This window comes from Callorhinchus milii, unplaced genomic scaffold (genome assembly GCF_018977255.1).
Source record: "Callorhinchus milii isolate IMCB2004 unplaced genomic scaffold, IMCB_Cmil_1.0 Scaffold28, whole genome shotgun sequence".
In the NCBI taxonomy this organism is placed as follows: domain Eukaryota; kingdom Metazoa; phylum Chordata; class Chondrichthyes; order Chimaeriformes; family Callorhinchidae; genus Callorhinchus; species Callorhinchus milii.
The window spans coordinates 2,005,120-2,032,133 of NW_024704769.1; the positions used below are offsets into that span (position 1 = coordinate 2,005,120).

Below are 27,014 nucleotides of genomic sequence, written 5' to 3' on the forward strand. Positions count from 1 at the left end.
AAAACAGGGTCGTAATCCTTTCATTTAGCACTAATTAGCAGTTGCTGAGCCAAATTGTTTGGAACTGTCCAGAGGAAAGGGAAATGTTACACTCACGTCTTTGGGAGATGAATTTAATTTAATAAATTGATTTAATAAATAGATGGCAGATATACCTGAGCTGCCCCAGACACGGTCGGTGCTTACGTTGGCTGGGAGGTTTCCTATCGTTTTTTTGATTTCACGTTGAATGTGATTCCTTTGCAGGATTGATGTCCGAGAGCTGGAGAGATGCGGTGTGGATTCACTCAGTGGCTACCAGGTTCGGACGTTATACATGTGAGGAGGGGCTGGATAAATCATAAGGAGCAGAGCAGAGGAATCTGATGATGATGATGATGATAATAATAATCCTTGCATTTGATATAGTGCCTTACCACGTCTTCGAGACGTCTCAAAGCGCCTTTGCTTGTCTCGCGTCCCCTCCGTTCCACCATCGGCGGTCGGGCTTTCAGCTACTACAGCCCGAAGCTTTGGAACTCTCTCCCCCCAATCCCTCCTCCTCCCTCCTCCCTCCCTCCCGTTCGGCCACAGTTAAGCGCTTCGAGACTCTGTCCCGCACGAAGGGTGCTGGTGTAAACATTGCGTGACCTGTTGAGTTAGCAGTTAGCACCCCTTTATGGTGGGGCCCTTTGCAGTTTGTGGCTGTTGTGTTGTGACGGATCAGTTCACGGCACATTTTGGCGTTCGAGTGTTTCCACTGGACTGCGGACTCCAGTCTGAGCCCCTCGTGTCTCGATCAGGCACCGAATCCTAATTAGAACGAGAGTCACGGGAGGGAAAACCCCGTTAATGACAGTGCCCTCACCCCCCCATAGGAGACAGAGAGAGAGAGAGAGAGTGTGTGACAGAGAGAGAGGGAGCGAGGAGGGAAGATGGATTGTGAGCTCGCTGAATATCATTTCTCAGAAATAAAGGAAATTAAAGCGGTCATTCGAGGGGTTTTAAATACAGAGTGTGACCTTTCGGTTATTAGTAATGTGGGAGTTTTGATATTGTGCTTAAGACATGATACTGTGTTTGAACACCAGCAGCAAGCTAACCCGTTCTGTGCTGTACTCTACAGGGAGATGGGACTTCTCGCAGTATATTGCACAGAGTATGACACACTAAACAGGCTTTATAGTGTAGTGCTGTATAGCACAGAGACACAGCTATACCGCACTCCCTCTAGTGTTGTAGTCCCAACGACCACTTGCACAAAGGAGGCGGCAACTGAGGCCGCGGAGACAACGGAGCCCGAATTCAATGCTCCATTTCCTCCACGGCCTCCGAGTCCTGGAGCTCAGGCGTTAGAGCCCTCTTGCCTCGCAAGCGAGAGAGGACCCGGGTTCGATTCCCGGGCAGGTCAGGTCAGGGGGAAACCTTAAGCAAGTTTCCTTACTCCACACACACCCACACACACACTGTTTACCAGCAGTCAGTAGGAACACAGTTGTTAGTCGATTGGCGGATCGATTTTCTGGGGGTAATAATCCCTTTATAAATAAATAGTAATAATAATTTGGTCACTCTATCCCCGAACTGTTTGTGCCGAATCGGCTGCCGCGTTTCGCCCACAAAACGTACAGCCAATCCACTTCACGGTGTATTCTGTGAAGCGCTTTGAGACCGTCTCGACGACGTGATAAGGCGCTGCATCACGTGCGAGGACGATTATTATTAAAGAAAGGAAACGCGGAACAAATAAAATAACTTTTCTGGAAATTCTGAAACCGATTGCCAAACCGATTAAGAATTTTCCTCTATTAACCAAAAGCAAGGGAAATGAGTAAGGCCGAACACTGAAGCAATAATATCCTCTTAAAGAAAGACAACAACCTTAACAGTCGATGGAGCTGCGTTCAGTGTTTCGTAACAGCCGAAGGCAAGTGATGTTGTGCAACAGACAGATTGTAACAACAACAACAACTTGCATTTAGACAACGCCCCTCACTCAGGGTAGAGTCCCAATGGCGGAGCACGTCGCTGAAACTGGGAAGAGGGGAGGCGACCGTAGGCACTGTTGAAGAGGAAGGTCTTTAGGCGCGACCTGAAGATGGGGAAGGAAGGGGGCGAGGCGGAGGGATAGAGGGAGAGTGTTCCAAAGTTCGGCCACCGATGGTGGAACAGAGGGCAGAAGGCACAAGCAGGAGGCCGGAGCTCGTCGAGCGGGCAGTGGGTTGGTGGGGTGAGCAGGTGGGAGAGGTCGGGAGGTGTCAGGGCGTGAAGGGATTTGAAGACGAGTGTGTGAGGATCTTGAAGTCGATGCGTTAGGTGATAGGGAGCCAGCGGAGCAGTGGAAACCTCAGCAAACTGCTTCTCATTTATTTATCTGGTTCAAACCTAGACTGTCGGTTCCCTTCAATCATTGCCTTTAGGGTTTGTGACTTAGAGTTCCACGGTGGAATCCCGTTGGTGAAATGTCTCTTCGTGTTAAGCTCCAAGAGGCGAGCGATCATGCGGAAACTCAACGGATTCTTACATTGGTGATCTCGTATGATGGCTTCATGATGGGCCAGAGACAGATCGACTTAGCTGTGGCTTTTCCAAGCCATTTCATACCGTCTTGCTCCACTGCCTCTCGCAGATAGCTTCACCTTAGCACATGGCTCGAGAGAGGGGGACTGAAACTAAACGAAAATAATAATAATAATAATCCCGGCGTTTGACACAGCGCCTTATCGCATCTTCGAGTGACTATTGGAAAAGAGAGGAGAGTTTCTCCCGGTAACTTGGCCAACACATCTCAAATAAACCGCTTACAAAATTAAGTCAATACACCTCACAGCAAACACTCCAAAACACTTTGAGACATCGTTTTGTGAAAGGCGCAATGTGGATGGTTCGCATCTCAAGCGAGAGGACCTGGGTTTGATACCCAGCCTGTGCGAAACCTTGGGCAAGTTTCCTTACCCCGCACACATGTCTCTGTTTACCGCCAGTCAGTAGGAACCCGGTTATTAGTCGATCGGTGGATCGCTTTCCGGGGGTAATAATCCCTTCAAAAAAAAATGTAGTCACTTACTCCACGACTGTTTGTGGGACACTGCTGTGTGCAATTGGCTGCAAAAAAACAGTCACTGAGCTCGACGATAATTAGCGTAAAGTGGGTTCAACTCGATAAATCACCATAAAATGTGAGGGCTTTTTTTTTTACTTATTCCCCGCATGTGAATCAATCCACCTTAACTTCACTGAGCAACGCTCTTTCTGGCTTAAGCCTGTTGACTTTGATGAGGCTGATGTGAAATACACAGCACTTGCAAGCCATCGGCGGTGAAAGCCGCTCACATTGGCATTCCTTTATCTCGCTCGCTCGCTCGCTCGCTCGCTATCTTGTAGCTCAGTGCAGTCACATTCTGATCGGGATTCCTGGCTGGAATCCTAACCGTGTGCACGCAGATTATTCCCCTCCTCCGGATGTTTTTCAAGCCCATTTGCAACTCCCACTATCTCTCCTAATCCCACTAGTTTATCCCTTTCCCAACATCCCACCCTTTTGCGACTGCATTTCATGTGTAAATAAACAAGTCGAATACTTTGCTCTTGGCAGAGTTCCCGGGTTATTTGGAGTCCCGTGGCGAAGCGGTTAGAGCCCTCACCTCGCGAGCGAGAGGACCCGGGTTCGATTCCCAGACAGGGCGAAACCTTAGGTCAGTTCCTTTACCCCACGCGCCTCTGTTTACCGAGCAGTAAGTAGGAACCCGGTGGTTAGTCGATTGGAGGATCGCTTCCTGGGGGAAATAAGCCCTTAAAAAAAATGTGCTTACTCAACCCACGACTGTTTGTGGGGACGCTGCTGTGCGGAATTGGCTGCCGCGTTTCGCGCGCAAAATATACAATGAATTCACTTTACAGTACATTCTGTGAAGCGCTTTGAGACGTCGCAACGATGTGAGAAAGCGCTGTATCAAATGCAAGGATTATTATTATTATTATTATTATTATTATTATAGTGATGGTATTTTCCTGGTAATATATCATGGTAAGGTTTTCATAACCACGACACAATTAATGTTGTATTTTAATATATTTTATTTCCTTTAACTTAGTATAAATTTTGAGGGGAGAGAGAGCAGGGAATGGGGTTAGAGTGGAGAGCTCCAGTAGGGGAGCGAGCCCCAGCCCAGATACGATGGAGGGGTGGAGAGAGAGAGAGAGAGGGGGGGGAGAGGGAGAGAGAAAGAGCAGAGTAATGGGATAGGGGTAGAGAGCTCCAGAGAGAGAGAGAGAGCGAGAGAGAGAACCAGCACAGACACAATAAGCCGAATGGCCTCTGTCTATGCTGTAAACTCTCTGTAATTCTATCAATCCAAACGAGTTTGACTGGGGCCACGTGTGAATCATGAGTTGCTGTTTCTACTGATGCAGTACATCCCCAACAGACGCTCTGCTAGATTTCATCGCAAGAAAAGAGAAGCGAGAAACACAAAGCTAAATATAGTCCTATTTCCGTCAGGTTCACCATGCAAAGCGCCAGCCACCAGTAACAGACTGAGCAAAACTCGCTGCCAACCATTTTATTTAACTCGATTCCGTCCTCACTTCGGTCCTCGTTAAGAATCCTCCCTCTCACGTATCGACAGACCCGGTTAAGGAACCCCCCCCCGACATTCGTGACCCACCTTAATACTTTCGAAGTATTAAATGATTAATGATTTATTCCTTTTTTTTTCATTGTTATTTTTCGGCCTCGATTGCTTAGGCAAATGTCCTCGCTCCGCGCATCTCTGTTTACCAGCAGTTAGCAGGAACCCGGTTGTACGGAGAGAGAGCGCGTGTGTGAGAGAGAGAGAGAGAGAGAGAAAAAATCAGTAGAGATACAATAGGCTGAATGGCCTCCGACTACGCTGGAAGCTTTCTGTAATGACTGTGTGAATCATGAGTTGGTTGATTAATCGATTGGCTGATCACTTTCTGGGGGTAATAGGCTTGGGGTGGGGTGGGTGGGGGCTGCGGGGAGAGCCCAGAGTGTGCGTTGGGGTAACTGCTGGAGTCTAACCATCTAAACCCACACACAGCTCCGGCCATTGATGTCGCTGTCTGGCCGAGCTTTCCCGCTGCTTGTCCGGCTCGGACCCCCCTCCCCGTGAGTTAGGGCTTTGGCTGTGGGGGTAACGGGAGCTGAGGGGGAGGATTCCCGGCCCCCAGTGACTGGTCGGCCCTTCCAGGTCCTGCCCATGAGCCGGGCCGGGCCGGGCTGCAGTTAGATAAGCAAACCAGGTCAACTTCCTGCTGTGAGCGTGCTCATCGCAAAAGCGAGTCTTAATGCAAGAAAGGAAATTTACGACGTAATACACCGCAGAGCAGCACGGAAAAAAAAACCCTGTGTGTGTGTGTGTGTGTGTGCGGTGTGTGATCCGGGTTAAATAAAGCAAGATAAGGAAGTTACCATTTAAACTCTGCTGATTATTCATTTCATGACCTTTCGGAACTCACCAGATTGAACTGCTAACAGATATTGTTTATCCTTGACATACACACAGGGGTGGCCGACAAAGTCGTGATGTCAGTACAATAAGTCTTCAAAGAAATGATGATTTTTATTTTTATTTTTATTTGGAAATTGGGTAGATATCACAAGCTTTTGGTCACCCCGTGTAATAATTACGATAATAATCCTGGCCTTTGATATAGCGCCTTATCGCATCTTCGAGAGGACTCAAAGCTCTTCACAGAACATACTGTAGGTGAATTGACTATATTTTGCAGCCAAAACACACACATATATTCATATAGAGATTTTTATCGTTTTTAATCGATTGGGGGAATCCCTTTCCCCGGATAATAATCCCTCCCCCCCCAAAAAAAAATATGCCCATTCAGTCCACAACTCGGGATACAGTATATATTTTGGACAGACCTTGGTCTTCTTCTGCCCGGCAAATTCTTATGTTCTTATGACTGTTTGTGGGGACGTCGCAGTGCGCAATTGGCTGCCGTGGTTCGCCCATAAAATGCACAGTCACTCCATTTTACAGTGTATCCTGTGAAGCGCTTTTTGAGACTCTCAAAGACGTGATAAGGCTTTGTATTGAATATAACACTATTGTTACATAATACTATTGCTATTATGGTCAGATTCTCCTTCTCCAGTTCCACACGCTTCCGATTTGCAATTTAACTAAATTTGCATGGGATGCGTTGATATTTTCCGAGTGACATATCACGGTAATGTTTTCATAACGAATGCCATTAACGGTTCACGCTGGCGATCTCGTGCTTTTAGGCGTTAAACTGAGGTCCCGTCTGCCTGTTCAGGTGGACGTTAAATGATGCCACACGTGACAAACAGGAGGGAGTTTCTGTCTCCTGGAATCCTGACCTCAGTTAACATTCGTTGCTCACTTGGTGACTGTTTGCGGGATGTCGCTGTCTGCAACTTTGCCATTGCATCCGACTATAAAGCAGGCGAGGACTTCCATTGGAGAGCTTGTTTTCAAATCCCATTGCGTCTCCTCCACCTCTCCAGTTTGCTCACCCGATCCCCACCCGCTCCACAAGGGCGTCCCAAGCCGCAGGACAGACGGAGTTCGAAAGCACGGTCGAAGGGGAGGGTTTTGAATTGGGTCTCGAAGGATTTCCACGCGGAGGTGGGATGCCTAGAATTCTCAGACTGGTCCTCTGCTCGCTCACCCACCTTCCTGCTGGGTAAACAGAGGCGTGGGGGGGTGTGTGTGGAGTAAGGAAACTTGTCTTAGGTTTTGCACTGCCCTGGAATCGAACCCAGGTCCTCACTTGCGAGGCGATTGCTCTAATCAGTAAACTACGTAACCTCAGCGGGGAATAATAATAACAATAATAATCCTCGCATTTGATACGGGGCCTTATTATCTCATTGAGATGTCTCAAAGCGCTTCACGTGACCCACTGTAAGTGAATTGACTGTGCATTTTGTGGACGAAACGTGCACAGACCGTCGTGGATTGAGTGACCGAACGACCATTTTTTTTCCGAAGAGATATATGAACGGCCACGAGTATTTATTCTGCATCAGAGGAAAAAAAAAGAGGGAAATTGAGGTTTATTCTAAACGTGGAAATCGGTTGCTGCTAATTTTGTTGTAAAATAAAGGAAATACGTAACACCAGAGAGGAAGTAGATACTGCTGTCTAGACCACAGACAAACAGTTACACACTGCTGTAATGGAGCACTCTTTGGACGAACATTTCACTGCCTTTTTTTAAGCTCGGACCACATTGCTCATTGATTTCCAATTGATTGTATCTTTGGCGTTTCACGTTTGCGCTCTTGTGAACCACGAGACGTACAGAAATACAACTTGTTTGTTAATTAGCACAAAGAAACTGCTGCAAAAATTTGACTCCGTCACCGTCAACATAAAACCCAGCACCAACAGCACACAGTGAGTGACAGCCCATTGATTGTGGACTCCCTTCACGGGTCTGGGCTCAGTTAATAATAACAATAATATTATAATACATTATAATAATCCTCGCATTTGACACAGCGCCTTATCACATCTTCGAGACGTCTCAAAGCGCTTCACAGGATACACTAAAGTGCCCTGACCAGGAATCGAACCCGGGTCCTCTCGCCTATTATTAATTTTATTAATAATTTTATGGTATTAAAATGCTTTTAACCTTAAGTTCCATTCTCAGACACGGACCTCGCTGTGGGGTGCTTTTTTAAATGAGTCCTGGCCTCAACCCCCTTTCCCCCTCCCGCTCAAGGCAACTTTATTCCAGCCGTTAACTTCCCTCGGAGTAAAATAAAATGGTGTCTGTCCTGAAATTCCACCTTACAACTAATTATCAACCTCCATCTCTCAACTGTGAGGATGTAGTTGAATCTGCCTCAGTGGTAGCGCTCTCTCTCTCTCTCTCTCTCGCTCTCTCACTCTCGCTCCTCTGAGTCAGAAGGTTGTGGGTTCAAACCCCCACATGTTGGGACTTGGATTCACACAGTCTGAGCTGACGCTGGGGGTATGTTGCACTGTCGCAGGTGCCGTCCTTCATAATCTCGAAGGAATTATTACCCCCGGAAAGCAATCCGCCAATCAACTAACAACCAGGTTCCCTCTTACTGCTGGTAAACAGAGGCGTGTGTGCGCGTGTGTGCGCGTGTGTGCGCGTGTGGATTAAGGAAACTTGCCTAAAGTTTTTCGCCTTGTCCTGACCCTCCCGGGGATCGAACCCGGATCCTCTGGCTTGCGAGGCGAGGGCTCTCGCCACTAAACCATGGGACTCAATGGTAAATTGATGCCCTCTGGTTACTGACGTGCCAACACTCTGCAAATAGTTTTGCCCATATTTTCCTTATCAAAATAGTCTTGCGGTAGGTTTGATGACGGTGTGTTTAGCAGGCAGGAGGGGTGTGGGGATGGCGGTGGGTGGGGGTGGAGGGTGGGGGGGTGGGGGTGGAGGACGGGGGGGGGTGGGGTGTGAGATACGGGAAGTTGTGTGAGCTGATTTTGTGATTGACTTTATACTTTAGGGGCTGCTGAACACGTGACGCGGACCAGCCGCACTTTGCGAGGGAAGTGGTCAAACAGTTCTTGTGTATTTCTATTTCTGCTCCACTCACACAGCTCCGCCTCAGTTCCTTTTTCCATTGATAGTTTTTTTTTCTTGTTGAAGAAGAAAAACAACAATCCTAAATGCGAGCGGGTAGAATGCTTCAGCGCGAAATGCATTTAACCTTAATTTCCATTCTCTGGTTTCAGGCATCATCGCAGTCATTTGGACTCTGTTTTTAATTTCATAATTTAGAGAGTGAGAGAGAGGTTTGGATGAGAGGCTTTCTGATATTATTTATTTCATGTCAACCTTCCAGGGTACCCAAACTACCATTATTAGTCCCTCAAACGAGAGGACTTGTGTTCGATTCCCTTCTGAGGCCAAACCTTAGGCAAGTTTCCTTACTCCACACACCTCCGTTTGCCCGGCAGTAAGTAGGAACCCAGTTGTTAGTCGATCTGCGGATCACTTTCCGGGAGTAATAGTCTCTCAAAAAAAGTTAGGCCACTCAATCATGACGGTTTGTNGGGGGGGGGGTACTGCCGTGTGCAATTGGCTGCTGCGTTTTGCCCACAGAATACACAGTCACTACACTTTACAGTGTATTCCGTGAAGCGCTTTGAGACATCTCAACGAAGTGGTAAGAGCGCCAAACAAAATAGTGACTTGAGAGAGGTGAGCGAGCTGACCGCTACACTACAGGACGCCCACGGAAATCAACATGGGCCGAACATTGGAAATCTGTCCAACGTTTCATAAAAGATGTGCAATATTTATCGCTGTGGGGGTTAACGTTATTTAATGGTATTTCTTAATGGGATCTGTTGATTAATAAATCGGAAGTGAGATTCATTCTGGTAACTAGAAGCATGACATTACTTCCTCTCGAGTGTATTCTGCCCCCAGAATAAATCCAAATTAGAATGTCCACCTTGACGTCATGGATTTTTTAAAATTAATCAATTTGTTAAGAAACAGCGCGAAAATAGCGCTTCTCTGCCGAGAGATTTCCGCACGAAGAGTAATTCGTTCCCTTTGGGGGTAATCGAGAGGATCGAGACCCTCGAATCCTGACGAAAACACGAAACCCAGGTTGAAATCAAGGATAATAATCAATAATTATTTAACAAACCGAACAAAGTGAAATAAAGTCGTTAGGGTCTGAAAGGCTGGTGGAAGCCGATTCGGTAGTAGGTTTCAAAAGGGAATTGGATGGGGACTTGAATAGGAAAAATTGCGGGGCTTTGAGGTAAGAGAGGGTGAAGTGGGACTAGTGGTAGGTCTTTCAAAGAGCCGACACAGATATGATGGGCCGAATGGCCTCCTTCTGTGCTGTGAGATTCTATGGACTGTCAGTAACTTCGGTTCCTGCTGTTGCAGTGAGATGTTTTCGCCCCTAATTGTAAAACAACACGTTTCCTTTTTGCTTTAATGCTTTTTAATTGCGTGAAAGAGAACCGGTTTCCGATGCTGTTTCGGTTTTTTTATGGAGGTCTGAAGTCTGGCTCTCGTGAACGCAATCGACGGTACCAATGGTAATCAATAAGCCCCGCATTCGATGCAGCGCCTTCTCGCGTCTTGGCGACGTCTCGAAGCGCTTCACAGGATACGTCGTGAAGTGGAGTGACTGTGTACTTTGCGGCCCATTGCGCACGGCGGCAAAACGCACACGTTACAGGCGTCTCAGCGACGTGATAAGGCGCTGTATCAAATGCGAGGATTATTCTTCTTATTATTATTACAAGTCCCTTATTGAATTATGACAATGTTATCGGCTTCTCTGCTAACATCCTCTTCTGGGGCGGGGCGGGGGGGGGGGGGGACGCTTCCAAAATGGCAGCTATTTTGCGGGTGAAGCTTCGACCTGCGCGACCTCCTGTGACCCATTTTCCACCCCCTCACACATCAGAGCGAAAGCACATTCTCATTCACTCGGGTGTTCACCTCCTGGTTTGGGTGAGAGAGAGAAAAAAAAAGGATTCTCCACCGAGATTACAGCACGAACAGCGTTGATGTGAGCAAAGCTGGTAAACCCACCCACCATCTCATTACAGCCCCCAGACTAAACATCACAGCCTGGAGAACGTGAGTCATGAAACCGAAGGGATGACTGAGGCAAAACAACACGGCAAATGAGAAAGTGTTTTCCTATACTGCAGGAGTCCTATCTTAGCGTTGTGGTTAGAGCACTCGCAAGTGAGAGGACCTGGGTTCGATTCCCGGGCGGGTAGGGTGAAATCGGTAATGATCCCTTAGGAAGGGTGGCGGGGGGGTCGCTCGATCCATCGCTGTTTGTGGGGACGCTGCAGCGTGCAATTGGCTGTCGTGTTTCCCCGCTGGTTGGACCCCAGACCTGAGCCGCCCTAATTCCACCCGAACCTTCTCGCTGACTTGCAAGTGGTCGGCGAAATGGAAGGAGAGTCACCGGCTGCGCGCCTGACTCGTCTGGGTCTGAAGATTGTGGGTTCGAGCCCCCGTGTCCAAGAAACGTCCTCCCAAGGTACTCGCAAGGTCACCGGATTGGTTTGGATGAAGAAGAAAGACCCTTCGACAAGGATGGATTAACCGACAAACCAGGTAAGACCGAGCGTCGGGCCCTCTGAGCTCTGAGGGGTCGATTGATGCCTTTACCTCCCAGCTCCACCTATCTTCCCGTCGCTCCCCACGATGAGGCTGTGCAGAGAGCAGCGGGAATTAAGTTAGGAGGACCTGGGTTCGATTCCCGGGCCGGGAGAAACCTTCGGCAAGTTTCCTTTCTCCGCACGCCTTTGATTACCCAGCCGTAAACAAGAGGTAATAATACCTTTAAAAATAATAATAATAATAACAATTTGGTCACTCAATCCACGACTGTTTGTGGGACGCTCCTGTGTGCAAATGGCTGCCGCGTTTCGCCCACAAAATGCGCAGCCATATACACACTATGGTCTGTGCAGCGCTTTGGGACATGATAGGGCTCCGTATCAAATGCAAGGATTATTATTATTATCATCACAAGAGCAGGAGAACGGCGAGTTTATCCTGGGTATCAGGTGGAAAGATCGTAAAGGAAAATTCCTAATAACGTGTGACGTAGAGAATGTTTACACACACATGCAAATATCACTGGCATCACTTGTGACCTTGTTTCATTTAAGGCATCGATGATTCAAGATTACAGTCTATTAGCACACGGTCTATGTGTCATACGTATGTACAGTGAGCTGGCATGTACTGGGATGTCCCCACTGCCCAGATCTCTCACACTGAGAATAGATGGTCTGAGTCACAGGGCATAGTTAGAAGTCTTGCTGGATGATGTTAGAGGCACTATGAGTGGTTTAGTCAAGCCAATGTCAGCCCCCCCCCCACCCCCTACTCCGTGATGGTCTCTAACCCCCGGTTCCTGAGCCGGGAGGGGCCTTAGTGTCCCAGGGCACTCGCTGCTGATGGCAGCACAGCCCGGCCCGGCTCATGGGCAGGACCTGGAAGGGCCGACCAGTCACTGGGGGCCGGGAATCCTCCCCCTCAGCTCCTGGTAACCCCACAGCCAAAGCCCTAACTCACGGGGAGGGGGGTCCGAGCGGGACAAGCAGCGGGAAAGCTCGGCCAGACAGCGACATCAATGGCCGGAGCTGTGTGTGGGTTTAGATGGTCAGACTCCAGCAGTTACCCCCAACCCACAGTCCTGCACCTTGTTTTCTGGCTCCACTTACACAACTATATACATTTGGGGTCAGTCGGGGTGTCTTGACACACACAGAAACCCACCACCGTGACTTAAGAGTCTCCAAACCGAGCTGAGAATTCCCCACCTCCCACCTACACATGGAAATCCCAGAGATAGGTTGTTGGAATGGAATGCGCTCTCTCTCTCTCTCTCTCTCTCTCTCTCCCCGGAGGGACGGCCCCTGTTTACCTAATTCTGGAGAGCATCAAGGAGCCCAGAGCGTGCGTTGGGAGCAATTGCTCGAGTCTAACCAACTAATACCACACATAGCTTGCCTTACGGCGCAATCAAATGGCTTTAAGTGCGGCGGAGTGGAAGCTGCAGTTGTGAACACCTCTGCGGCTGAGTTGACATTGGGTTTGCAGCTTGTAATGGAATCATTGCTTGTTTTTTTTTGTGTGTAGGTTTTATTGATAACAATACAGCTTTTCCAACAGCGCCTTTGCCGAGAATATGATACTGCTGTGCTCACGACGGCATCAAAGTCTCTGTGTGTCATCTGCTGTGGGTGTAAATACTAGTTTGTGGCGTGTTCCTTTCCATGAGCCGAGGTTTCTCTGTGTGTACGCTCCACCCCCACAAACATTTATTGTTTTGGAAGGGAAAACCCCAGGCTCCACCCCACCTCCTCCCCTCCCACCCCACAATATTTACTCCCCTCCCCCTCCCCCCCCCCCCCCCACTTTAATGACTGGCTCCCAAATGATCAGACGGTCACCGGAGGCCTTTTAGCGACCGCGAGTGAGTGGTGGAGGAAGTACGCTTTAACCTCTTTGTCTGCACTCCCTGCCTCGTTTCACCCACAAAATACACGGTCGCTCCACTTTACAGCATCTTCTGTATGCAATGATAATAACAATCTTTGCGTTTGATAGAGCTCCTTATCGAGACGTCTGAAAGCGCTTCACAGGATACACCGTAAAGTGAATTGACTGCGTATTTTGGGGGCAAAACGCAGCAGCCAATTGCACACGGCAGCGTCCCCACACAAACAGCCGTGGGTTGAAGCGACCAATTTATTATTATTATTTCTTTTCAAGGAATTATTACCCCCAGAAAAGCCAATCGACTAACAAAAGGGTTCCTACTTGTGTGTGGAGTAACGAAACTTGCCAAACATTTCGCCCTGTTGGGTTTTGCTCTAACCGCTTTGCTAAAGGACTCAGGGATGGTGTTTGAGATAAGTGGGTAGGACGGTATACTTCGAGCAGGATAGCGTTAGAACAAACTCCGTGACCCCATCACCCCCCCATCCTTGCCCGGCTCCACTAGCTCCCCATCCCCCGGAGGATAGAGTTCAAAATCCTCGTCCTCACCTTCAAAGCCCTTCATGGCCTTGTTCCTCCCTACCTCCGTGATCTGCTACCTCTATACCAAACTGTCCACTCCCTCCGCTCAGTGGGCTCAGGCCTGCCCCACATCCCCCATCTTGCCATCCCCCCCCCCGCCACCGCCATCGCCGGTCGAGCTTTCCGCCTCTCTGCCCCCACCCTTCGTCTCGCACCCGGCATCGAGGGATGTGGGGAAAAGGCAGGTAATTGGAGTTGAGGTTCAGACCAGCCGTGATCTCATGGAACGGGGGAACAGGGCCTGTCATGTGTTGCTGTTGTTGAACCAGTGGCAAAAGTGTGCGATTCAGAGGAACCTGGCCATTAACAGCCATCCCGGCTTTGCTGCTATGGTAATACATTGTCATATCATCACCTTAGCAACAAACCCTCTCTAGAAATTGTACCACAGTGCCGAGTGAGGCAAAAACTACCACGTAGCCACGGTTGTGCGAGGGGAGAGGATTCCAAACCCCAAAGTGGTTGGAAATCCTACTTAATCCTCACCTGTGAGACCCTGGAGTCCCGTAGCTCAGGGGTTAGAGCCCTTTGCCTCACAAGCGAGAGGACCCGGGTTCGATTCCCGGGCCGGTCAGGTTAGGGCGAAACATTGGGCAAGTTTCCTTACTCCACACACACACTCACACACACGCGCCTCTGGTTACCGGCAGTCAGTAGGAACCCGGTTGTTAGTCGATTGGTTTTTGCGGGGGTAATAATCCCTTCAAAACATAATATATATAATAATCATTTGATCACTCAATCCACGTCTATTTGTGGGGACACTGCTGTGCGCCATTGTCTTCTGCATTTTGCCCCCAAAATACTCAGCCACTACACTTCATAGCATATTCTGTGAAGCGCTTGGAGACATCTCAACGATGTGCTTCTCTGCAGTAGAAGCTTTTGGAGTCCGTGCTATTATTGACGTATGAAGGAGGAGGATGGATAGCTGTGACTTTGTGAACTGCAAACTTTATCCCGAGGTTATAATGTGCATCAGACTGTGGGTGAGGACGAGGGACAGCCCAAAGGATCAACACTTCTCATTTGTGAAATGATTTAACAGTCAAAGCAGAGAGCAGCAGTCTTCCGCAATTTGCTGCAGATTCCTCAGGCGGTTGAGGACTTGTGTAATGAACAATGACATTGAATTCCCAGTTTATCGTGAGGAGTGCAGTCGTTTGCACGGTTGCGCTTCGCAAGCGAGAGGACCCGGGTTTGATTTTATCCACCACTGGATTTTACCGGACTCCCTCGCTCCACCATCCCGGCAGTCAGTCACCTAACATGTCGTGCCCCGAACTATATCCTGTATCCCCAGATATTATTTTCCGGCGGAAGTCTATCTCCAGTTGTTCTTGAAACGAAAGACGTTTTCTGAAACAAACACAGGAGCGTGTGGTGCGAGGAAACTTGCCGAGGGTTTCGCCCCGACCCGGGTCCTCTCGCTTGCGAGGCGAGTGCTCAAAACTAGTATGCTACAGGACGCTCCATGGATAAATCTTGATTCGTGTGATCAAAGATGGATGCAACCGGAGACACTTGCATTATTGTGAGGGAGATGGAGCGGAGGGATTCTCCTCGAAAGGGATTCAGTCCATTACCATCTTTTTTCTCGGTCCCCCGCCTATTTATCTATGACTTTAACATCTTCATTCTGCAGTTGCTGCTTCTATTTCTCACTCTTACTTTCCCCCCTGAGCATGACTAATGCTTCACACATCCTATTAACAAGCTCTGAGTATCCCGCTACTTGTTCTCCAATTTAATCTGATTTTTTTTTTTACTCCTTGCTCACTCCTCCCAGGATTGCTCGCTCGCTCCTGATCTTTCTTTCTCCAAAGCCGTGCCACGCGGCATTCAGGTGAAAAGATCCCGTGGCTCTGTTCAGATAAGAGAACCGGGTTTATTCCTGTATTAAGAGATCTGCCAAGCCAGCCAGTGGAATAATAATAATAATGATCACGCCAATAAACCTCGGGCTCGATACGGCACCTTACCACGTGGCCGAGACGTCTCAAAGTCCTGCACAGAATAGAGCGCAAAGTGAATTGACTGTTCATTTTGTGGGCGAAACGCGGCAGCCAATTGCGCACAGCAGCGTCAGCACAAACGGTCGTGGATTTATTAACCCACCCACCCACCCCACACACCCCCCGCCGCCGGAAAGCGGTCAGCTTTCTACGTACTGCTGGGTAAACAGAGGCGTGCGGAGCGAGGAAAACTATTGAGGGAGTTAAAAATATTACATATATATATTTTCCCTCCGAACCGAAATGCCGGATCGAAACAGAACCTGCCTCTGAAAGTCTTTTTTTTTTTGGAAACAGGGCATTAAAGGCTGGCATGGGAAGCTGCTTTACTGCAGTGAGTGTGGGAGGTCAGTTTCTCCGCAGGTGTGGGAATCCCTCCTGGACTTGTGTGAATTGGAACCATTTACGTCACGCGGGGGAATCCCTTTTATCTTGTGCGCGAGAGAGAGAGAGAGCTGTAGTGTCAATTATATTGTAGTTGCAAAGTGCTGCCACCTTCAGCTCAGGATTTCTTACACAATGCTCGTTCGAGTTATAATCCCCCCCCCCCCATCTTTCTTCAAGACCTTTATCCCGATTATTATAACTTTTTCTTAAAAAATAAACTCTTTATCGATTCCCACAACCGAGAACGTACCGCGTGTGTGCGCGCGTGTGCGTGTCTTTAACTGAGTGTAGTTTAACTCTGCGTTTCCAAAACCCACACCATAAATGTAAAGGTAGATTTCCTATATATTTTTTAAAGAAGATGTGCTTTACATTTCTTACGCAGGGCGACCATAAAGTCGCGATACCATTACAAGGTCCAATAAATCTTAAAGAAATCATTTATATATATTTGTGGACATTTTGGGGGGATTACAGGGTAGACATCACAACTTTCTGGACTCCCTCTTACGTTGTGATTTTTGTCCCTGTTAAATGTTTGTCGAATGAATTCGATTCCCCCAGAAGTGAGGTCGGTTATAACTTAGGGGGAAAAAAAAAAAACCTATTTTAGGAAGGGGGATAAATTCATAAATTGATATCAATATACTATTTAATAAATACACACATACTAATAATTTGGTTCCTCAATCCACGGCTGTTTTATGGGACGCTTCCTGACTGCGACGTTTGAGCCACAAAATACAGTCAATCCACTTAAATAGGATATTGTGTGAAGTGCTTCGGAACATCTCGACGATGCGATAAGGTGTTGTACCAAATCCGAGGACTACGATTATCAGCATTAATAATTCATGCAACTCAGTGAGTGGAGTGGCTGATGTTTCGAGGTGGGGATGGATATTGAATCTCGACATGTTTAAGGATTGTGAAGCCTCGCACTGTCAAGCGTTATTATCCCAAATGTCAGCATTTAACACTGTCAGAGCCTTTCGATCACTTCTCGAGTCCTTGCAGTGGGAATAAGGCGGCACGTGTGCGCGCGCGTGTGTGCGTGTGTGTGTGTGTGTGTGTTTTGTGTCTTTTTTTTCCCTTTCATTTGCATGGGAACCAGGGGAAGAAACGTGATTTCTGCAGTTTGAACTGACACTAATTGGAACAAACGTGTATCAGGCGCAGAAATGGATAATGATGTCGGGGCAGAAAGCCGCACTGTTCCGAATTGTCAATTCCCATCTGCTGCTGTCATTTCGAGCACTTGCTATCAGGTGATAATATTCTAGAAATGAGAGGGGAATATGTCCCCCTTCCCCCCCACTTCCCATACACTCAAAGCCCCAACGCAAGGAATATTATACAAAGATCAGTAACTATCTGGTTAGACGCCGAGATAAGAGTTTTCTCTTTGGTCGGCCGGGTGTCTGACACAGGAGGAAACCCATCACCGTTGCTTAAGAGTCTCCAAACCCAACTGAGAATTCCCCACATCCCACCCCCACACCTGGAAACCCCAGAGAGAGATTGTCGGAATGGAACCCGCGCTCTCTCTCTCTCTCTCTCTCTTCCTGGATGGACGCGCACCCCCCCACCCCCCACCCCCGCCCGCTTACCCGATCCCAGAAAGTATTAGGTACAGGTTGGCGAGAGCCAAGGCTTGGTCAACACGAGCCGAGTGGGATGATTCCTTGCCCCCTCCAGTGACAGGTCTGCCCTCCCAAGTCCCGCCGATGAGTAAGGTCATAGAGTGGACCTGATTCTGTTTGGAAGCGAGAGGACCCGGGTTCGATTCCCGGCAGGTGAAACGTTGGGCATGTTTCCTCACTCCACACGCCTGTTTGCCGAGCAGTCAGTAGGAACCCACTTTGTCGATTGGGCGATCACTTTCTGGGGGAAATAACCTCCCAAAAATTATAATAATTTGGTCACTCAATCGACAACTGTTTGTGGGGACGTGGCTCGGCGCAATTGGCTGCCAAGTTCCGCCCACAAAACACACAGTCACTCCACTTTGCAGTATACTCTCTGAAGCGCTTTGAGACGTCTCAACGACGTGATAGGGCACTGCATCAAATGTGAGGATTATTATAATAAACAACAACTACAACTTGCATTTACACAGTGCCCCCCACCCCCCCCACCACCACCAGAGCTTGACAGTGGCGGAGCAGGACACTGAGCTAAGGGGAGGGGGGAGATGACCCCTACGTACTGGTCGAAGAGAAAGGTCTTCAGGCCCAACCTGAAGATGGGGAAGACGCATCACTGAAATTTTTAATTTAATTTCATGATTCATTTAATTTAATAATTATTCATTTGCATTTTTAATAAAGATGCGCTTTAATTTCTTTATTGTTAACTGTTATTTGTGGTCAACAACAACAATGACAACAATAGCATCTGATATTGGCATTGATTTTGTCACTTGAGACGTCTTGAAGCGCTTCACAGGACATTCTGTCAAGTGGAGTGACTGTGTATTTTTATGGATGAAACGTTTAACAGGTTGTGGCAAGAAGTCTTGGTGAGTTGGTCAGGTTTAATTCGAGGTGGAAAGTAACTCAGATCGGATCCAGAGGCTCGAGAGCACAGACACAAGTTGGGACTTAAAAGAAATGGGTGAAAAAGCTTTTTTTTTGCACACACACACACCCCTTTCTCTCTCTCTCTTTTGCTTTTCCTTCCCTCTTTCTTTCTCTCTCTCTCTCTTCCTTTTGCTTTTCTCTCTCTCTCTCTTTCTTTTTCTCTCTTTTTCCTTCCTTCTCTTTCTCTCTCTTTCTCTTTCTTTCCTTTTGCTCCCCCACCCCCCCCCTCTCTCTCTCTCTTTCTCTCTTTCTTTCCTTTTGCTTTTCCCTCTCTCTTTCTCTCTCTTGGTGTTTTGCTGCTACATAAAAAATAATAATAATAATATAGTGTGTGTATACATATGTTTGTATATATGTATGTGTGTATGTATGTGTGTGTGTATGTATGTGTGTATGTGTGTGTGTGTGTGTATATATGTATGTGTGTATGTATGTATATATGTGTGTATGTATGTATGTATGTATGTGTGTATGTATGTATGTATGTGTGTATGTATGTGTGTGTGTATGTGTGTATGTGTGTATATATGTGTGTGTGTATGTATGTATGTGTGTATGTGTGTATGTGTGTGTGTATGTGTGTATGTATGTGTGTGTATGTATGTATGTGTGTATGTGTGTGTGTGGTGTGTGTGTGTGTATGTATGTGTGTATGTGTGTATGTGTGTATGTGTGTATGTGTGTGTGTGTGTATGTATGTATGTGTGTATGTGTGTGTGTATGTGTGTATGTGTGTGTGTGTATGTATGTATGTGTGTGTGTATGTATGTATGTGTGAGAGTGAGATCAGAAGTACCCATTACGTGGTACCTTTTTAAGGATGTGGGTTCCGATTTGGCAGTATTTTCCACTCTGGGGACACACACACAAAAAAAAACACGACACACACACAACACAACACACACACACATCCACAGCCGGAAAATGAGCCAAATTTGGCTGAGGAGTGCCACTGACGCTTGGACCGGATTCACCTTATATGGATTTCCACTTGAATCCAAAATGGCTTTTTTTATATATCAAAAAATAGATATTTATTATTAAAAAAATAAAATAAGAGGTTTTTTTTTTTGGGGGGGGGTGGTGGTGGTGGTGGGTGGGGTGGGGGGGATTTGGTGGGTTTGGGGGTGTTGTTGTGGGGTGGTGGGTGGGTGGGGGGATTTGGTGGGTTTGGGGGTGGTGGTGTGGGGTTGGGTGGGGGGGGATTTGGTGGGTTTGGGGGTGTTGTGGGGGGTGTTGTTGTGGGGTGGTGGGTGGGGGGGGATTTGGTGGGTTTGGGGGTGTTGTGGTGGCGTTGGGTGGGGGGATTTGGTGGGTTTGGGGGGTGTGTTGTTGGTGGGGTGGTGGGTGGGGTGGGGGGAGGGGGGGATTTGGTGGGTGTTGTTGGTGGGGTGGGTGTTGGGGAGGGGGGGATCTGATGACACAAGCATAGCCAAGAGAGAGAGTGAGGGTGGGTGGGTGGAGATAGATCTGGTGCAATATGCTTTACAGGGGTGTGTGTGTGTGTGTGTGTGTTGGGGGACACACATGGGTGAGATGGAGAGTGTTGGGGTGTGTGTGGGGGGGGGGGGGGGGGGGGGGGGTGGAGGTTAATTTTCCAAGGTCTCCCTCTCCATCCCTCTCCCTCTGCACTCCAGGAGAGGCTGTGGGGGTGGACTAGAAGGGGGGGGGGGGGTTGAGTGTGTGGGGGTGTGTGTGTGGGGTGTGTGTGTGAGGGGGGGGGGGGGGGGGGAGATGTGTGAGTGGCTCTGGCGCTTGAATTCCCCTGAATCTCAGGCAGAGACACACACACACACACACACACAGGACCAGCCCCAATGTTCCATTGTGCAGTGGCTTCCACCCGCCCCTACGTCACCAGAGCCGACGCGCCGCGTGTCCTTTTAAGGGCATCTACGTCACGGAGCTTTCCTCCTCCAGCGTTAAATAGCTCAGAGCACCGACTTCCCCCCCAATAGCATTGCACTGCCCTCAGCGGAGAAACACTCACTCACTCACTCACTCACACACACAGAGAGAGAGAGAGAGAGAGTACATCTCTGTCTCTCCCTCTCTCATCCATCCATCCATCCATCTATCTATCTATCTATCCATTTATTTATTTATCTCTCTCTCTCTCTCTCTAACTCACTAACTGTCTCTCTCTCTCCCTCTCTCCATCGAGCTAACTGTCTGTCTATCTATCTATCTATTTATTTATCTATCTATCGATCTATCTCTCTAACCAGCTCTCTCTCTCTCTCTCTCTCTCCATCCAGCTAATTATCCATTTATCTATCTAACTATCTATTCATCTATCTATTTATCTATCTATCTGTCTCTGTAACCAACTATCTCTCTCTCTCTCTCTCCCTCCATCTATCTATCTATCTAACTATCTATCTAACTATCTATCTATCTATTTATCTGTCTGTCTCTCTCTCTGTTTATCTGTCTTCTCTATTTATCTATTTATCTCTCTGTCTATCTGTCTCTCTGTATGATTATTTTTTTTAATGCATACACAGACACACTCGTACAGAGGGGGGAAAAAAAATAATTTGCAACTTGTTTCCAATGCACCTCGTGGATTAAGTCGCCCTGGGATTTATTGATCGAGCGAGTGACTTTATTGATTGATTGATTGATTGATTGGAAAGGATTCCCCCCCCTTTCCTTTCCCACACCTCTCGCTGTGTATCCTCTGAGATGATGACAGGGAAAATAGCGGAGAAGATTCCTGTGACGATGAGTAATTTATTGAACCACCTGCCAGAGAGTATGTATTCGGAGGAAGAGGTCGTTTCCTCAGCGGTTCCCACCTCAATGAACATTTTTAACACGGATTCTGTCTACAATCAGATCGATGGAGGTGAGTCTTACATTTTTTATTTCAATCCCCAATAACTGTCAGTGAAGTCAGTTATTATTGAGCCATATTGTTATGTGATAATTTGTTATGTGTTAATTATCACAGGTCAAAGTCTAGTCTATTGCACATTATATTGGAGATACATATCTATCTATTTATGGACTATAGAGACTATAGAGACGATACCCACTGTATATACTGACTCTGTGTTTCACGAGTATTATATATTTTTTAAAGTAAACCTCGAGATCAGAATTTCCTACCGATTCTGAAATGATACCTATGTGGATGTGTACAACGTGTTAGTGCGTGTTACCGAGATCATGTTATCTAAGTGAACATGTAGTCGGTGCATTAATATTTCTGCTATATGATCCGCTTTGGAGTCAGAGTGATGAGAATGTAACGCAGTCGCACTTGAAGTTAATGCAGTGCCTCCAACGTGGAGACGTCTCAAAGCGCTTCGCAGTACATAGCTGTCAAGTGGAAATGATAGGCAAAGAGTGAAGCGATAATGGGGCGAACGTGTTGAGCAATGTGTGCAATATTGTACAGAAATAATGTGATGTGGGCTGTGTTTAGAGGATTGCAGTTGTGAGTGTATGATCTAGAAATGCTTTCATGAATTGGTTGTAATTACTAAAGTCCTAAAGACTCGGATTCCTTCTCTATAATTTGATTTTATGGATGGAATATCACAGGTGGAACACACACACACACACACACACATCTCTACCACAGCTCATTGCCTGTTAATATCTCCCAACTATGTGCTTCAGGGATGGATGGATCATCTCTTATTGGCCCCTTTTGATCACAACAACAATAATAATTAGAATACACACAATTAGATGATATCATACGGTTTCAGGCTTTAAGTACAGATAATGAAATGGAGGTGCATTAGATGATGTGTCTCTTTATATTTTTAGAAACAATTATTTTGCTGGTTGGGAGATGGATCAGCAGCAGATAGGTGCGCAGATACACACACACATATATATATATTTCTCTCTCTCTCTCTCTCTCACTCTCTCTGTGAGTCTCTCTCTCTCTCTCACACACACACAACATCCACATCCACACTTGCCTTGTGCTGTGACTTTCCATTGCGTTTCACGTCAGTTACACACACACTCACACACTCACACACAACTCTGTTGAACATCAGCACAACCACTTACTTGCTATTGCTAGTTAACAGCAACTTAATTGATATAAGGTTTGTTTAACGTGTGTGTTTTATAATAGGTGTGTGTGTGTGTGTGATATAATATGTGTGTGTGTTTTGTGTTACAATAGGTATATATGTGTATGTGTGTTATAAAACATTTCTGAATAGTTTTATTGCTTCAAAACTTATGATGATTTCTCTCTCTTTTCACCCCCTCCAGAGTCAATGATGGACGTTGGGATGGATAAAGGCAATCATGACATGTCCTATCAAAATTCTTTCCCCACTCTCAGTCGCAACCAAACCCTGACATATTTGGGCAAATTTGCTTTCGACTCACCCACTGGTCCCCCCGGGGGCTCCAACTGGTGTTCAGAGAATATCATCAACCTGGCGGGCTTGTTCGGTGTATCTCCTTCTCCCTCGGCCAACACCCAGACATCTTCTGCTTGCTCCATGGGCCAGGCGAACCAAGGCGAGATAGAGCAACTTTACTCTGGAGCCACTTACACCTGCAACGACATGTATCAGGAGCAGGTTTTCCACAATACAGGTGCCACCAACACCTCCATCATCCCTTACTCGACTCAGGACTATCACCCCAAGGCTCCCCAAGAGAGTAACATGTTCCCGGTCATCCCAGAATACAACCTGTTCCAACACCAAAGTGACCTCGGCTCCATCACAGATCACAAACACTTCCCTTCTCCCATGGAACCCATCAGGGTGCCTCCACCCCTCACCCCTCTCACCACCATCAAGGCATATACAGACTCTAAGCAAATGCCTTCCAATTTCAATCCGCATCAGCAACCGCTGACGCTCAAGCCAGTGAGACCCAGGAAGTACCCCAACAGGCCGAGCAAGACGCCTGTGCACGAGAGACCCCATGCTTGCCCGGCCGAAGGGTGCGATCGAAGGTTCTCCAGGTCGGATGAGCTGACCAGGCACCTGCGGATCCACACCGGGCACAAACCCTTCCAGTGTCGCATTTGCATGAGGAGCTTCAGCCGCAGCGACCACCTGACCACCCACATCAGGACGCACACGGGGGAGAAACCCTTCTCCTGCGAGTTCTGCGGGCGCAAGTTCGCCCGGAGCGACGAGCGAAAGAGGCACTCGAAAATCCACCTCAAACAGAAGGACAAGAAAGTGGACAAGAGCTCGCCCGTAGCCCCGACAGGAACCAGCAACCCACCCCCGGTCACCACCTGTGCATAAGTTCACCGTCTCTCGACGTTTCAAAGAGATTGATTGATTTGTATTGAGGCTGGCTCTGAGCACCAAAGCAGTGGTGAGCAACCCCCCTCTCTCTCTCTCAGTCACCGACCCCCCCTATGTGTTGGGGCGTAAAACCTTTCAACGGTGACTCGATGCATTTCTGGAGGCTGTGACAAAGCCGCCGCCACCTGATGCGTGCCAAGGTGACCCATTAAGAACGATACACTGAGATCGTACAAAGGGCTCGGCCGCCTGGTGAACATTATTTGAACTCTGCAACCGTTCCATCGATGCTTTTTTAACAGGGTGATCCTATTGGCGGCCCGTGGGCCACATCCGGCCCTCGGGTGATTTCATAGGGGCCCAGCCGCGAATCATTTCTGACTTCATTGTGCCGTACCCGTGCCAAACAGGAGACGGACGGTCCCCAGTGGGGGGGGGGTGGGGGGCTCAGACTTTGCCCAGAGAAACCGGCCCTCGGCGGCCAAAAAAAAAAAAGGTTGGACCTTCCTTTTTTTCAGTGGTAGTTGATTGAGTTTGTGAGATAATCGGACAGCCATCGCCACGCGGGAGAAGGTTTGAGAAAACTTCCGCCCGAAGAAGAGTTTTATGGCAAATATGGTAAAATGTCCAGCGAGACCTGTCCTGCCCGGTCCGACTCTATTTGCACAGTCAAAGTTTGCCTTTTGTAAATGTTTACTTTGGAAAAACAAGGAGTAGGAGAAGAACAAGAACAACTTACTTTTGCAGAGCGCCGCTCACGGCGGGAGGACATCCCGAGGCGCTGGAAAGAAAATAACTGTCCAGCAAATGTACAGTACAGTAACTACCAAAAACCCCAAATTACTGAAACGGTTGATTTTTCCTATCGTGACGATATCTTGACAATTCCAGTCAGAGAGCGCCTGACCCTAAGCACAGGGGCGGATTTCGCAGAGAATTCAACTTTCGCCGTGAACTGATCAACTTTCAAGATACCTACTGAATTTGCATGGACTGACTGACCGACCGATCGCACTCCCCTTCCCCACCCCTTCACCCTCACCATTAATTACCACACTTTGCACAATCGTTCCATTTTGTTTAAAGCAAAAAAAAAAGCTAAAGACATCTTTTTATGCTCGGGGACGGACGGACGGACGGACGGACGGCCGGACGGACGTGGGCTGACGTCATGGTTTTGGTACCGCACCGAGCTCCACAGGTCAATTTGATCATTGATAATCAATTAACAGAGCAGTTGAGGTTGTCTCTAAAAATCTGCACTCGTGTCTTCAGCAAAACCGCCCTCTCCCCTCCACCCCCACCCCACACCCACCGTACAACCTGTCATCCACATGTCCTCCTCCCCCTTTTCTATACAGTAATTGTTTTTGACTTAGCGTGTGTGTATGCGTGCGCGGGCGCGCGGGCGCCGCAGTTTACGAGGCCATCCGCGTCGACGGGTGGCGCTGAGAGAGACCGCCGTTCGCGAGCGAAACGCAGGGCTAAACCGAGACAGCATCGTCACGTTCGGAAGTCACCAAATGCACCTTCGCGCGCCGTGCCCGCCCAACCGACCCATTAACCCCCCCCCCCCCCTCCAAGCATGTTCCTGCACGACAACTCGCGGAAAATGAGCAGCGAAAAAAAAAAAGAAAGAGAAAAAAAAAAAAAAAAAAAGTTTTGAGCTACAGTTTTCATGGCGAACAATTTTTTTTTGCTGTAGAGTAATACAGTTTTTAATGTCTGCATGTGTGACTTGATGTGGGACCAGTGAACGATCGAAGCGATTTAATACTTGCGGACACGGAAACCTGTGGGGAATGCTTTTATTCCCCCGAAAGACTTTTGCATACAAAAGGGCAGTATTTTGAACAGAGATGTAATCTATTTTGTGGTTTTATTTTTAAGATTTACCGTGCCTTATAATAAGGTATATGCTTGATTTTGGTGATGAGGCGGTGATTAACTCACCCGATTCTCTCCCATGGCTTGTGGTTAATTGTAACGCAGACGGTGTCATTTAGTTTTACCTATAAAAGCATTGGGGAAAAAAAAAAACCAGATGTCTTGTACCATTTGCACTGTGCGCAGATGTTGATACATAAATATATTGTGTTTGCTGAGAATTCCTTGAACCGTGTTTTATTGATAGTAATTTCTTAAGGTTTAAAACACCCAACTCGTTTGCACCAAATTGCGTCTCTCTCTCTCTCTCTCTCTCTCTTTCTTTCTCTCTCTCTCCCTTTCGCCCTCTGTACAACTGTGCTTTTGCAGCCTTACATATTTCTATATTTCTGGAAGAATCGTGTTTTCTCTGAATCTGCTAATAAATATTTTCTGTGGGTCTACATAGATCTAACTGCCCGTTATCAACAGTCTCCTTATTTTCCGCTCCCTCCTTCTCTGTTTGTTTTAACCCTCGTGCGACTTACAGAAAGGAGGTCCTTTTCGCCCACGAAGTCCAAGCTCCGGCTCCTGGACTCACTTCTCCAATCCCAATGCTCTACCCTTTTATTTTCCTCTTATTTTCCTCTTATTTTCCTCATATTTTCCTCATATTTTCCTCATCGCGCCAGTCCCGGCCGGGGCTCCGTGGGCTCCGCGGGCTCCGGAACGCTCAACGGATCGATTGCAAATCGATTGCTCACGCGTCTCCCCCACCCGTCGCTCCCCGGCCCCTCCGACTCGGATACTCCCCAACACTCCACAACCCTCTGCCTCCGCTTGACGGCCTCCGGCCTCTCACTCGTCCCTCGGGGGCCTCCTCCGTTCCTCTGCGCCTCGAAACTCTGGCACTGTCCCTCCCTCAATCCGTCCGCTTCACCTCCTCTCTCTCTCCCCATCTTCGAGTCGCGCCTGAAGACCTTCCTCTTCGACAGTGCCTACAGTCGCCTCCCCCCCCCCCCCCCCCCACCCTCTCCCACCCACCCGCTATCGTCAAGCGCTCTGGGGCGCTTACCCTCCCCCCCCCCCCCCGTGTAAGGGGGCGCTGCGTAAAATGCAAGTTGTTGTTGTTCCCAGGAAACAGTGTTGGTCAATCGGGCTGTTAAGCCTCTTCCGTTCAGTTCGACCTAACCCCCCCCCCCTCCCACCCCCACCCGTGTCACGTGCTTCCCGCTGCGGCGATGATCGATCGGCCGCCGCGTTTCGCCCGCAAACCGCGCAGTCACTTCACGGCACATTCTATCCGAAGCGCTCGTGGGACGGCTCCACGACGCGGTGGAGGCCGTACGTCG

At 48.0% G+C, this 27,014-nt stretch overlaps 1 protein-coding gene across 1 annotated transcript; it reads left to right on the plus strand.

The window, feature by feature from the left end:
- Nucleotides 1-231: 231 nt before the first annotated feature.
- Nucleotides 232-26,123, plus strand: egr3 (early growth response 3). Its single transcript, XM_042344564.1, has 3 exons — nt 232-301; nt 21,236-21,398; nt 22,793-26,123. The coding sequence occupies exons 2-3, from the start codon at nt 21,236-21,238 to the stop codon at nt 23,791-23,793; spliced, it is 1,164 nt and encodes a 387-aa protein (XP_042200498.1). The 5' UTR covers nt 232-301; the 3' UTR covers nt 23,794-26,123.
- The last annotated feature ends 891 nt before the right edge of the window (nt 26,124-27,014 follow it).

Coding starts and splice junctions, on each gene's coding strand:
- egr3 (XM_042344564.1), top strand. CDS start 21,236: ATGATGACAGGGAAAATAGCGGAGAAGATTCCTGTGACGATGAGTAAT. Junction 21,399..22,792: donor CTACAATCAGATCGATGGAG/GTGAGTCTTACA, acceptor CACCCCCTCCAG/AGTCAATGATGGACGTTGGG.